Source organism: Mus caroli, unplaced genomic scaffold (genome assembly GCF_978045245.1).
Source record: "Mus caroli unplaced genomic scaffold, Mus_caroli_1 scaffold_7, whole genome shotgun sequence".
In the NCBI taxonomy this organism is placed as follows: domain Eukaryota; kingdom Metazoa; phylum Chordata; class Mammalia; order Rodentia; family Muridae; genus Mus; species Mus caroli.
Genome location: NW_028227262.1, coordinates 114,500,476 through 114,512,877, shown reverse-complemented (window position 1 = coordinate 114,512,877; position 12,402 = coordinate 114,500,476). Strand labels below are relative to the sequence as shown.

Genomic DNA, 12,402 nt, shown 5'->3' with positions numbered 1-12,402 from the left:
GGCCCTCATACTATTGACCTTCTCCTAAAAGTAGACTCCTGGAAGGGTTTCCTGTGGTCAGCTAAGTTCCCTTTTGAATATATGCTAGCACAGTAAAGCCTCTGGAACATATTGCAGCAAATGAATCTGCTAATTTACTAGGGTAGTTTTCTAACTTAGCTGACCACAGACTCATTTTATTGTAACCATGTCCACAGATACACTGGAAAAATGCTACTTTAAAGAAATATTGGGTTTTCAAAACCCCAATCTTTGTCTTTGTCTTCATAATTTTAACTTGAAACGTCGTTTTGTACTAAATTGGTTATTCAAATGTGTTTACTACCTGCATTTCCTCTTTTGTGAAGCTGGCTGCCTCATCTCCCAATTCATGAAGATACATGCAGTCAGGCTTTGGGCACTGCATGTTCTTTAAGAAATAACTGCAGTACTTTGTTGTACCTAAAGATGCCTGTAGGAAGAAGAGAGAGCAGGAGAAAGAAGACTCAAAATATGAATTGATACCACAATGTGAATTTCCATGATTAATGTTTTTACTTCACCTAAAACGAGACACAGAATAAAACATGACTAAGAGCACTAGGAAGCTGAACTATTACTAGTGGAGATGTTGTAGACGTTTACTTAGAACATCTAAAGAAAGCAGATACGGTTTCCAGATTTTACAAATTCAAATCTTCTCTAGGCACCTGTTCCAAATTTAAGTTGTTCAATACAGAAGAAGAGGGATTCCTTTTTCTCACTCTGTCATCCCTCTTCATTTACTTTGATTGGGATTAATTGCCCAAACACAAACCAAGTCAGAACTATTATCTTTTTCTGATGAGAACAGTTGTGTTTTCATAAAATAAGAAAGACATGAAAACCAAATTTTTAAAGGATTATCTCCTAAATAATGTGTATTCCCAGTAAATAAAATAGGACCCTACTAAGTTAGTAGTAAATAATTTGTGTATTACAGGTTAGTATGGAAACCTAAAAGACAAATCTTTAAAGTATATGTCTTCAAAGTTACTGTTTAAATGCCAGATACTTCTCTGCTTTCCAATCTTATCCCTTCCTCTTAAAAGATAGGAAAAAAAAAAAAAAATCAAGAGAAATGTATTACCTTTAGTGTCCTGCCATCTACTACCACATTGTTGACACACTGTATTGCTCTGAGAGCATCTTCTGACCGGATATACGTTACATAAGCACTGGCACTCGGACCCTAAAGCAAAACATATCCCATTACACTGTTATTAGTTTCAAATTAATACTGAAAAAGAAAAGTATTTTACAACCTGCCTACAAAATTCTAAGGGCATTTCGTTACTACTACTCTTGTTCATGATAGTGGCAAAAACTAGAAGTAGTAGTTTTTGATGTTTCTTTTTCTAGCTCATTAAAAGCTGTAAGTGGATTATAACACTAATTTTTCTTAAAAATAGTATCTTCCCTTTTTTTTTTTCTTTCCTCCCTATTTTTTTTTAAAGTAGCTTGACTGGCTTATCAAAGTTACAAAAAAGTTTAGAAGTGAAACTTTAAATTTTAAACATGCTGCATATCAAAGTAAATACTCTAAAAAATAAATACAATCTGGACAAGTTGTTAACTAATGCCAGTATGACAAAGTTGCTCTATTAAGTTTTTAATATCTAAAACTTCTTTCTGATTACTAATCATTATCTAATGATCAGGTTGCCTGGTAGTAGACTAACTCCCCACCACACACCCTTTAATCCCAAGAGATAATTTTTTTTTCTATTTCCCTCTCATTCTGTCAAGTAATTCACTGTAAGTCCTGAGGGATCAAATAAACATAAAAATTCACCAAGAGCGGTTACTATACTGTTTAACTCCTTTGACCCTCAAGCTTTCTGACTGCAGAAAGCGAATTTTCCTTCTGACAGTCCATGTCAAGCCCAGACCTAGGCAGGAAAGGCAGAAGACCCTGTAATGCGTTACCTGTGAGCCTGCATAGGATGTGCTATTATTGATGACAACTTTATGTATTTTACCAAACTTCCCAAAATACTCTGGTCGTTTTAAAACCTATAAAAGAAGAAGAAATAAGGCATAAACTGTCTCTGCTTTCATCATTTTTAGCCTTATAATGGGGACACCACCATCCCTTTTAAATGAAAAACACAATGATAATTTTTAAAGTTTCCGATTAATGTAACTACCTCCTAAGAGCATTTATGTAGCTAAATTACAGGATTTTTTTTTTAAATCTAAGAGTTATTCTTTTTGAAGCACTCTATAGGAACTAAGACTTATGAAGTTTTGCATTATTATGTTCTAATATTTGTGTTAGTAATCTATGGGATACTACCTTCATAGAATTCAACTATATTTTCACTAAGAGATGATTTTTATGAGGTAGTAATGATCAAAATTATATTTAAGGACAGAAATACAAAGAACAGGCATAAGCAATGACATTTATGTCTCATAAATCTATTGCATATTATACTAAGGCACTGTTTATAAATTCCAAACCTGTTAACAGTGTCCCCTCAACTTTCTATGCTTTACAATTTATCACTGTGTATATAATTTTCTATGTCAGTAAATTTTATTTTATAATTGTCTCATAGGTTGTTCCCCGCAATCTTTACTGCTAAGTTACATTTGGAAAACTTACATTTCTTCGTCTAATTACCTAAGTTACTTCTTAATGTGTACTTCCCTCGTATCTCTCTCACCTCTGCTATAACAAAATTTGATTACTACAGTATTCTTTAGATTTTCTTACAAACTTACATAACCTTGGTTTTGGTTAATATGATCAGAATTTTACATGATACAAAATCTCTCCCATGATTAATAATTACCTCAACATTAAATTTTGTTCTTTTCCTAGAACTTTACACACAGCAACCACTTTCTCAATGAACAGTCTGTGTTGTGCCATTAATTCTTAGCAGTATTCAACTTAATGCACACTAATCTCACTATAGTTTGGGTGTTTACAAATATAAGGTTATGTACAGCCACTTTTAATGGATCAAAAAGTGACTACACTGAGTTTCCACTTTTTTCCCCCTCTTGACTGACAGAACAATACTAATAGCCAATGAAACGGCACTTCGTCCCCATACTGTTTCAGAGTTAAAACATGGAGAAGAAAATTGTCTGAGAGGGGGTTTTCTGGCCAGTAGAATTTGAAACTGAATTCAGTATTCCAGCTGGAAGAATGCCAGTTCAGCTAACAGCCTCGTAGCTAAAATACCTGCTCCCCAAGGCTGGCAGCACACAGCTGTTCTGCGTCAGCAGCTCTTACCATAAGTGAGCTTATAGCAGCCATTCTCAATGAAGGAAGCCTTGAAGGGGCCACTTTAGAGATCTGTGGAAGTTTTATTTGGGGGGGAGACTTTAAAGAAAGAAGGAAACAGCCCTAGCATCCAGAAGATGAAAGCCAGGGATTCTTCCATGGCTCAAACTAGGCCTACCCAACAGTGGTTCCTATATACCTTCTGAATGTCCCATAAGACACGCTAAGGGAAGTGAGCAAGTTCCTATTATATCTAAAGTATTTCCCCAGTTTTGACATAGATTGAATTTACAGATAATATGTAATTAAGAGGTTACTATACATACTTGGAAATTTTACTAGTAGTTTTACAGAAATCCTATCACCTTATGGTACTTAGGTTGCCAAAACATATACTGTACCAATTTGTACTTTTAACTGCTGCATTTAGTGATTCTACCAACTAGATGGAAGGTGGTTTGAAGTGTAAAAACACTACTCCAAGAAATGTAATATTAACACAAATCATTTGAGAGACAAGTTTAAAAAGAAATTCAGATTCAATAGGTCTAAGGCGGGGCCTAAGAACTGACATAGTCAATTCCAGAGTATAACTGACGCTTCTGGCTGAAAAGGCCACAGATCACAGGTAAGCTCAAGAGTGCCTACGCCCAAGCACTTACATGCAGAAAAGGTCCTTTCATCATTGTTTCCTGGATATATATATGTTTTGAAATATATAGGGAGAGAGATTATTCCATCAAAAACTTATTTCTAAGTGTATTAATGATTATTTAAAACACTGAATTGTTTCCAGTTAGTAAGTCTTTTCAAGGAAAGTGGAATTTCTTTTTGAGATTTTGTTCATAGTTTTAGTTTTTAATCTGTGTCCTAGTCATATGTATACTTCTTGTCTCAAGGAGTTCTTCATTCTTGTCTTTTGAAGGTATTATATGCATAGATGTTTTTATTTTTCTCTTTTATGAAACATATGCTGTCTCTTGAAACTGGGATACAGACATCCCACCTGGTACAAGAGCATTTAGAGCACAAGGGAGTTCAAGGGCTTAGGCTAGTGCAAGGAAACCTGTGTTATTTTCATTAAGACAAAAAATTCAGGGGGCTAGAGAAATGGCTCAGCGCTTAAGAGCACTGATTGCTCTTTCAGCTGTCCTGAGTTCAATTCCCAGCAACCACATGGTGGTTCACAACCATCTGTAATGGGATCTGACGCCCTCTTCTGGTGTGTCTGAAGACAGTGATAGTGTACCCACATACATAAAATAAATAAATCAATCTAAAAAAAAAAATTCAGTGGCGTATATGGCCGGGGAGGTAGTCTGTCATAAAGTCATGTAGGTCCTTCAAAGGGATTTGAGATTTACTCTGATTAAAATGTGGAATCTGTTTGGCTATGGAATAAGAGTATATAGTCTCATAAGAGTACAGGCAAGGGCAAACACAGGGGACCATTGTTCAGGAAGCAGTGGTATCTGTGTCAAATGTTCTTGATGGGTTGGGTTAACTGAGGTCATTAAGAAAAAGATGGGTAATATTTCACTCAAGAGCAGTGGTTTCTGCTTGTACAATAGAAGTTATTTGGGGGCTTTGGGAAATTATCAATACAAGTCTTTCCCCAAAATACTCCAATTCAACTACTCTATACCACACAAAAATGCATAGTAAAATGCAAATGAATGTGATCTAACAACAAAAAAAGATGTTATATACAATATTAGCTTGTGGATAATGAACCACTTTTGGAGTTGAAGACCACTGGTTTAGGGAAATAGTCTCTGGCAAAGAACTGGATATAACACTTTCATGGCAAATAAGAAAGATATAAAATCACATTTGATACGCCCATCTGATAGCCAAAATGGTACATGTCATTCTATTATTGAAAAACTCCAACAGCTTTTTACTGCCTTTAGAATAAAATGTACACTCCTCAGCACTGTTGGCAAAGCCGTCATACTAACTAAGGGCCACTCCACTTACTTCAACCACTGAACTAACTCTAAGCTCCCAAAGAATTCAAAAGAGGTCTTTCTCATTCAAAAACACTTGGGCAGGAGCCCTTTACCGAAAGACAGTGAAGACCAGTATACCTTCCCAGCAACGGTCTGCTGCTGTCCCTGTGTGCCACTAAAGCAACATAGTGCTCCTCACACAACACTGTTAACCTCTGCAGATAAGCAGGCACTGTTTTGTATACTCTGCATGCTTAGTGTCTTACACAGTGCCTGCACGGTATAGGTAATCAGTACATTTTTAAATAAAAAACTTAATTGTGTTAGTATCAAGTGAAAAGAATTACATAAAAATCTAGGTGTGGTGGCTCACAAAACAGAAGGCTGAGACGGGAATTTTCAAGAGTTCAAGGCAAGTATTCAACAATAGACTCTGGTCTTAAATGACAAAAACATGGATGTGTACATCAATAACATAAAATAGGCTTTTACAGCAAAGGAAATGCAAAAAATTTAAACATTCCATATTAACACAAACACGCAAGTTTGGCTAAACAACTGATAAAACGAAGGCAGCAGTATTCTTTGGGGACGAACTTAAATATTCATGGACACTACAAAGAAGAATAAAAGATGGCAATCAGATGCTGCACAAGTGAATAAGGAATGGATTAACAAAGCAGCCATCAGGACAGAACATACCCAAATAGGAGAAGACCAACCTGCCATAACAAACAAGGCACTCCATTACCAGCTTAGAAATGAAACGGCTGTGCAGACTCTTGAATGCTCTCTGAAGCTACCTCATACCTGGGAGGGACACTGCTTGACCGTATTTGCTGCCGAGCTCATACTATTAATTCTCAAAGCTGATCTGAATTATCCTTTTCTTGGAGAGGATTTTTGTTTTTGCTTGTTTCTGTATGTGTGTTTTCTCTGCATATATGTACGCTCACCATGTACATGCAGTGCCTTCAGAGCCAGAAGAGGAGTCGGATTCCTTGGAAGTCGAGTTACAGATGGCTGTGAGCCACCATGTAGGTGCTGGGAACCAAACTCAGGTCCTCTGCAAGAGCAGTTAGTGCTCTTAGTTGCTAACCCATCGCTCCAGCTCCAACTCCTCTTCTCATAAATTCTCAGGAATGGGTGAGCACTTGAATTCTGTCTTCTCCACTAGCCTGTAAACTTGCTATTGAGTATAGTCTGGCTTGCTACCTAATTTATCTTCAGTATCAAACATTGTATGCATTCACAAAATTCAAAATTTAATTAGGAATAAATATCTCCACAAACCTGAAATGTTAGGACTTTTAAGATATATAATTACCTTTTAATTGTCATCAAATCACCATAGCTCCTAAATTCTTTTCTATTGACTAAGAAAAGACTACATGTGGTAATCAATCTACTTCTAGATGTGGCTCCACATTGTTTACAATACTAGAACTAGTTAAGCTAAAGATATATAAACAAAAGGTAAATTCACACCCAAAAGCTCTCATGTCAAAATCGAGGTCCCAGGAAGTTACTGAAGTAGCAATTTCAGAAAGACAAAGTAATCAGGAAGTTAGGGAAAAATAACAAAGGGTGCGAGTGGGCCCTGGAGCACTGGCTCCCCAGGTGAGAGCTCTCGCTGTGCACACTGGCCAAGCTGAGCAAAGGCAAGAGAGAACCAGCTCCAGAGTTATCTATGACCTCCACATTGTGAGTGTGTATGCCCTCAAAAGCGTGTGCACACACACACACATACTCACACACACACAAACACACACACGCTCACATGCTCACACACACACAGAGTAATAAAACATTTTCCTAAAGGCAGTATTGAATGGGACAAAGAGACAAATTAGAGCAAAGTTTTAGCCGTGTTCAAGGGAAGTGGTCACAGAAGAGGTAGGATTCTGTCTGCCTGAAGAAAGCAGAAAAATGGAAGCTTACAAACAAAAGGGAAGAAGTGACTGCTGAAGTGTTATTGTGAGTCTAAAATGAACTCTTTCCTTAATATTTCCTTTTCTGTTTAAAATCTTGTAGTTTTGTTTCTTGTGACAGGCAGGATCTTACTTCTTTAGCTCAGGATGTCCTGGCACTCATTAAGTAGCCCGGTTAGACTCAAACCCACGACCCTCCTGCTTTAGTATCCTGAACGTCCGATTACAGGTATGAGTACTTGACCAACCGCTTTGCAAAGAAGCAGGTCTCTTGATGATGATATAAAACACTAGCACATTCCCTGGACCTAGAATCCTAGGTGTGTGGTAACGGCAGAGAGCAGGAACCATGGCACGTGTGGAGGTCAGAGGACAGCTTGACAGAGTTAATGCTCTCCTTCTACAACTCCATGGGCTCCAGGGACTGAGGCCAGGTCATAAGACTTCCACGGCAACCACTCTTACTCTTGGGGCATCATGCTGATCCAGACCCTAGGAATTACTGAGCTGCATCCAGTTCTAATGCTCATGAGGCTGTTCCAAGTAACAGCTCCCTAAGATTCTCTATTGAGTCAGAGGAATTTTAAAGCCTTAGTATAAACTCATCAATTAGTGAACATATATTTTTCTAGTCTTTACAAAAAGAGACAATAGGTTCAGTTATGGTTAGATATTAAGTTATCCCCTAGAAGATCATATACTGAAGGCCTGGTCTCAGTAGATATGAAAACTATGACCTGGAAGGCAGTGCAAGCTATTTGAAGTGGGTCCCATGCAGATGAAGTGGGTCTCTGAGGTGTACCTTTGAAAGGTATCTTGTTCCCAGCCTTACTTTGTCCGCCTTTCTGCCTTTTCGCTGCATGAGATGAGTAGCCCCCTCTGTCATACTCAGTCTCTGGCAGGATGACCTATCTAACCTTAGGCCCATAGCAATGGAGCTAGCTAACAATGGACTAAAACCTCAGACAGAAACTGTAAACCAAAATAACCCTTGTGTTAAGTGCACTCCACTACTCAGCCAGGTATGTGCCACAGTGCTCTACTGCAGAGCCAATCCTTCACATCCTGAGGAGCATGACCTCAAACTCACTTCAAGGACTCATTTTATAAGACCTCAAATTCAGCTCTCTCCTACTGAAGCAAACATTCTAGCTGACACAAGCTTCAATTTTCTTTCCCAACAATCTTGTAAGTCTTTCAGGGTATAGTGGAATTAAAAATTAACAGATGAATATTTAAAGCCTACAAGAAAGCATGAGCTCAGAGTAACTTTGATTAGCCTAACTGAGGAGGAAAGAAAGGTTAAGAGCCACTAATCAGGGACTGAACCACAAAGGACTTGGTCTCTCATTTCACTTAGTCAAATTCTCCTTCTTTCCCTAAATTTTGCTTAGAATGACAACAGTAAAGAATGATAATACAGAACAGCAGTTCTGAATGAACAAGAGTTACTACTTGGGGAGCATTGAGATCGCTCAGCTACTAAAGGCACTCACTCTTGGACCTGCTGACCTGAATATGACCCCAGAACCCACACAGTGGAAGGAGAACTGAGTCCTACAAACTCTTCTTCTGACCACACACATACACACACACACACACACACACACACACACACACACACACACACACCAACTTGGACAGCTGGTTAAGATTTCCTATTAGGGTCAAGAAACTTTGTCTTCAATTAATTGGTCCACACAGCCACAGGAAAGGGATAAAGGGGAAACAAAACAAAACAAAAACCAAAAAAGCCCAAACCTAGTCACAGCTCATATTAGCCTTAAGGGTGACAGGATCATTACCATGTCACAAGCTAACATCACTAAAAGGATTTTTAGTTCAAGCCCTTAGTTTCACGAGGAAACTGAAACACAGGAAGATTAAGACACGCCTAAGATCACAACTGGTCATTGGATTTTTCTTGTTGTTTTGAGACAGGGTTTCTTTGTATAGCCCTGGCTGTCCTGGAACTCGCTCTGTAGACCAGGCTGGCCTCGAACTCACAGAGATTTACCTGCCTCTGCCTCCTGAGTGCTGGGATTATGAGTGCACCACCTAGCTTTGTAAACTGGTTTATAAACATTATTATTATTATTCATACTTTCTCCAAAACTTTATTGTTTTCAGAAGAGTCTTAGACTTTACCAGGGCAAACTATTACTCTCAGATAAGCCGGGCAGACACAGTAAGACTATGACTGACAGTGAAGGCAGAAGAGGACTTACTTCTGGGTCTGCTAGGCGCTGTGACAGACCTACAACAAACACAAGGTTTTTTTGTACAACACGTACACTAGCCAAATGTTTTCGATTTTCTGAGATTTTCTGTTTTCTTTCATTTTGTTTCTGTTTTTTCTCATTCTTTATCCTTTGTAATTCTTCCTGGGAAAGTGGTTTGTAAACTGCTGGGTCTTCTGGATATGGCTATAAATAAACAAGATAAAGTCAACATTAAATAAATAGAAAACTGAATAAATGATAAATATCCAATTCTGAATAGCAGGTGTGTGATTGTTAGTTTCCCTTCTTCTGACAGGTTCAACTGTTTAAACTATATTTTTATTTAGTAAAACTTGAAAGTGCTAAAGCTTAACAGAGACCACATTTCACACACATGTCTCAGCAACAAAACCAACTACTCAGTCTTGGTATTCTCATAACACCTTGCACAGTTCTTTGATAATTATGTTACTAAGATCCTGTATAAAAAGGCAAACAAAATAATTCTTTCAACAAAATATGGATTTTTGTATATTATAATCAACAAATATTTAAGGACATCCTTCTATGTGCTACAATATTAAGCTACCTACTTGTCTGTATGTGCAGGTATGTATACATGTGTGGAAGCATTTCTTTGGGGCAGGGTTTCTCAGTGAATCTGAAGCTCCTAGCAGGCCAGCAAGCTCTAGGATCCTCCCTCACTCTCAGGTGCAGGGTCATAGAAACATTCCTGTCTTTTACACGGATGCTAGGGATCCAACTCTGGTCCTCAGGAATGCATCGCAGGTACTTGACCTACTAAACCACATCTTCAGCCCATATCCTTTTTGGCCCTGTTTTCTGTTTTTAAATATACTCCTAGTCTAATAGGAAGAAACACAGAACATAAATATTTAGACTCTGGCTCGAGAGTTCAAATTTAGTTCTATTATTATCTGGTCATAAGCCCTTAAACAACTCAGTCCCTAAACCTCACTATTCTCATGTATAAATTACAAATAATCCTAATATTGATATAAAGATTAAATAATACTCATAAAACAATCATCATTGTACCCTCAAAAAAATACGAGCAATCTCTTTATGTTTTTGTCTTTTTCTTCTCACGAAGTATTTTCCTTCTTACAGCTAATATCAGAGTCACTGGGGGAACAAGAATATGGAATCACAGTGCCAGGCTTTCAATTCCAGCCAACCTGCTCTAAAACCTTATGACCATTCTGACCTAGCCTTCTCATTTGTAAAATGAGAATCACATTTAGCCAGAGGGTTTCTGTGGAAGTAAAAAGTTAAAATATGCCCCACACAAGTAAGTAATAAAGAATCAGTTATCAGTACTACTAATAATGCAATAAATGAAAGGCAGTTACTTAAAAGGAAGTAAAGATCCCAGGGGTGATATGATGATTAATTTTCAATGCCAATCTGATACACCTCTGGGCATGCTTCTAATAGTGTTTCCAAAAAGGACTGAGGAGGGAAGGCCTATCCTAATGTGGATGGCGCCGTCCCATGGACTGGGGTGCACAACTAAATAAAAAAAGGGTAAAGGTCTACTCTACTGAGTGCCAGAATGCCCTTCTCTGCTTCCTAACCCTAGTAAACACCTCTCTTATTTAGTACTAGAAAACTAAAGCACAGTCACCCCACACATGAATACAGACCATGGTTTTCTAGTTCCATATTATCATATCCAAACTCAGTAGCTCTTTACCAATCATCTCAATCAGTAAGCTTCAAGACTGTGTCTATCTCCTTAGTCAGAGAGATTTTATGACTTTATTGATGCCAAATAGCTAGTTAACACAACAAAGGCAACATCTGGCCTTGGCTCTCAATCCACTGCTCTTAAAGATCGCACGATGTTTGTTTTAAAACCAATCACTCATACTCACGGTGGGGGGAGGAGGGGGTGGAATTATATAGTTCATACTGGACAGTACAAACCTATGAAGCAGAATACAGTGGGTTTGAAGCACTTACCTTTCTACATGCAGGACAAAGCCCATTCTCATCAGTGCGAATTCGATGCCAACAAAATCGGCATATCTGGTAGCCACAGGTGCAAGGGAAAAAGTTAATATCATCTATTTCCAAGGGCTCCATGCAAAGAGGGCATTCCACAGGGTCTTCCTTTGCATCAGGACTGCGAGACATCTTCACGTTTATATGACAGCAGCAAAAGTTTATAATAATTTAAGGGAGAAGGTAATTCAGCACTGAGAGCTAAAATATAGAACTCTGAAGACCTGCAAAAAGAGAAATTTAAAAACATACCATTTACTACAGGAAAAATACTAACTTTTTGCTAAAATCATGGATAGATTTCAGAAATTTTCTGCATATCAAAAAAAAAAAAAGAACTGGCATTATTAAGTTTCAGATGCAAGAGAGATGTAAAAGGTTCTCTGTTCTGTTCTTTTTCCAGCTAAGACATTTAATGCTGATCACTGTTTATAACACATTTTAGGAAAAATAAGTAAAATAAGATGCAGCTTCAGCTTTAAAATAACCCTGACATCAATGGGATGGCTCTGTAGGTAAAACTGCTTGCTGTGAGAGCCTGCTGACCTGAGCGCAGTCCTCAGAGCACACCGGGGAAAGGCAACTCCGTAAGGTTTTCCTTTGACCTCTACACACACACCATGACATGTGCAAGCCAGCATACTCATGCTCTTTCATAATAATAAAAAAAAGTTTACAACCATGCAGACTGAACTATCTTTCATTTAAAAGCTAATACACCCACCTATGTAAAGAAACATAACTATGATATGCCAAAATGTATCACAATTTATAAAGGGGACCAATAAAAATGGGATTTAATCACAGTTACATACTAATATCATCTGGTATTAGCAGAAAAATATAGTTTGAAACTAAACACGCATAGCATAACTGTTTACAACTATGTAATACTATGCAAGTAAAAAGAAACTGCTAAGGAAATAGATTTATAAAACATTCCTATAGTAAGTGCTATAAAAAGCCTGTAAGAAATCAAGACAGAGAACAAATGGATCTTTCTATTCAAA

General features: G+C 37.7%; 1 protein-coding gene across 8 annotated transcripts in view; it reads right to left on the bottom strand.

Moving 5' to 3' along the window:
• The window catches only part of Cnot4 (CCR4-NOT transcription complex subunit 4), a 110,949-nt gene that overhangs the window by 46,016 nt on the left and 52,531 nt on the right, over nt 1-12,402 (bottom strand). For 6 of the 8 annotated variants that reach the window (XM_021164397.2, XM_021164399.3, XM_021164398.3 and 3 more), the window contains exons 2-6: nt 11,351-11,616; nt 9,371-9,568; nt 1,948-2,034; nt 1,109-1,210; nt 326-451 (exon numbers count right to left, since the gene is read on the bottom strand). In XM_021164397.2, coding sequence (XP_021020056.1) covers nt 326-451; nt 1,109-1,210; nt 1,948-2,034; nt 9,371-9,568; nt 11,351-11,524 — 687 coding nt within the window. In that variant the 5' untranslated portion in view covers nt 11,525-11,616. The remainder of the gene's footprint in view (nt 1-325; nt 452-1,108; nt 1,211-1,947; nt 2,035-9,370; nt 9,569-11,350; nt 11,617-12,402) is intronic. The other 2 variants (XM_085840738.1, XM_085840739.1) reach the window with 1 other exon arrangement.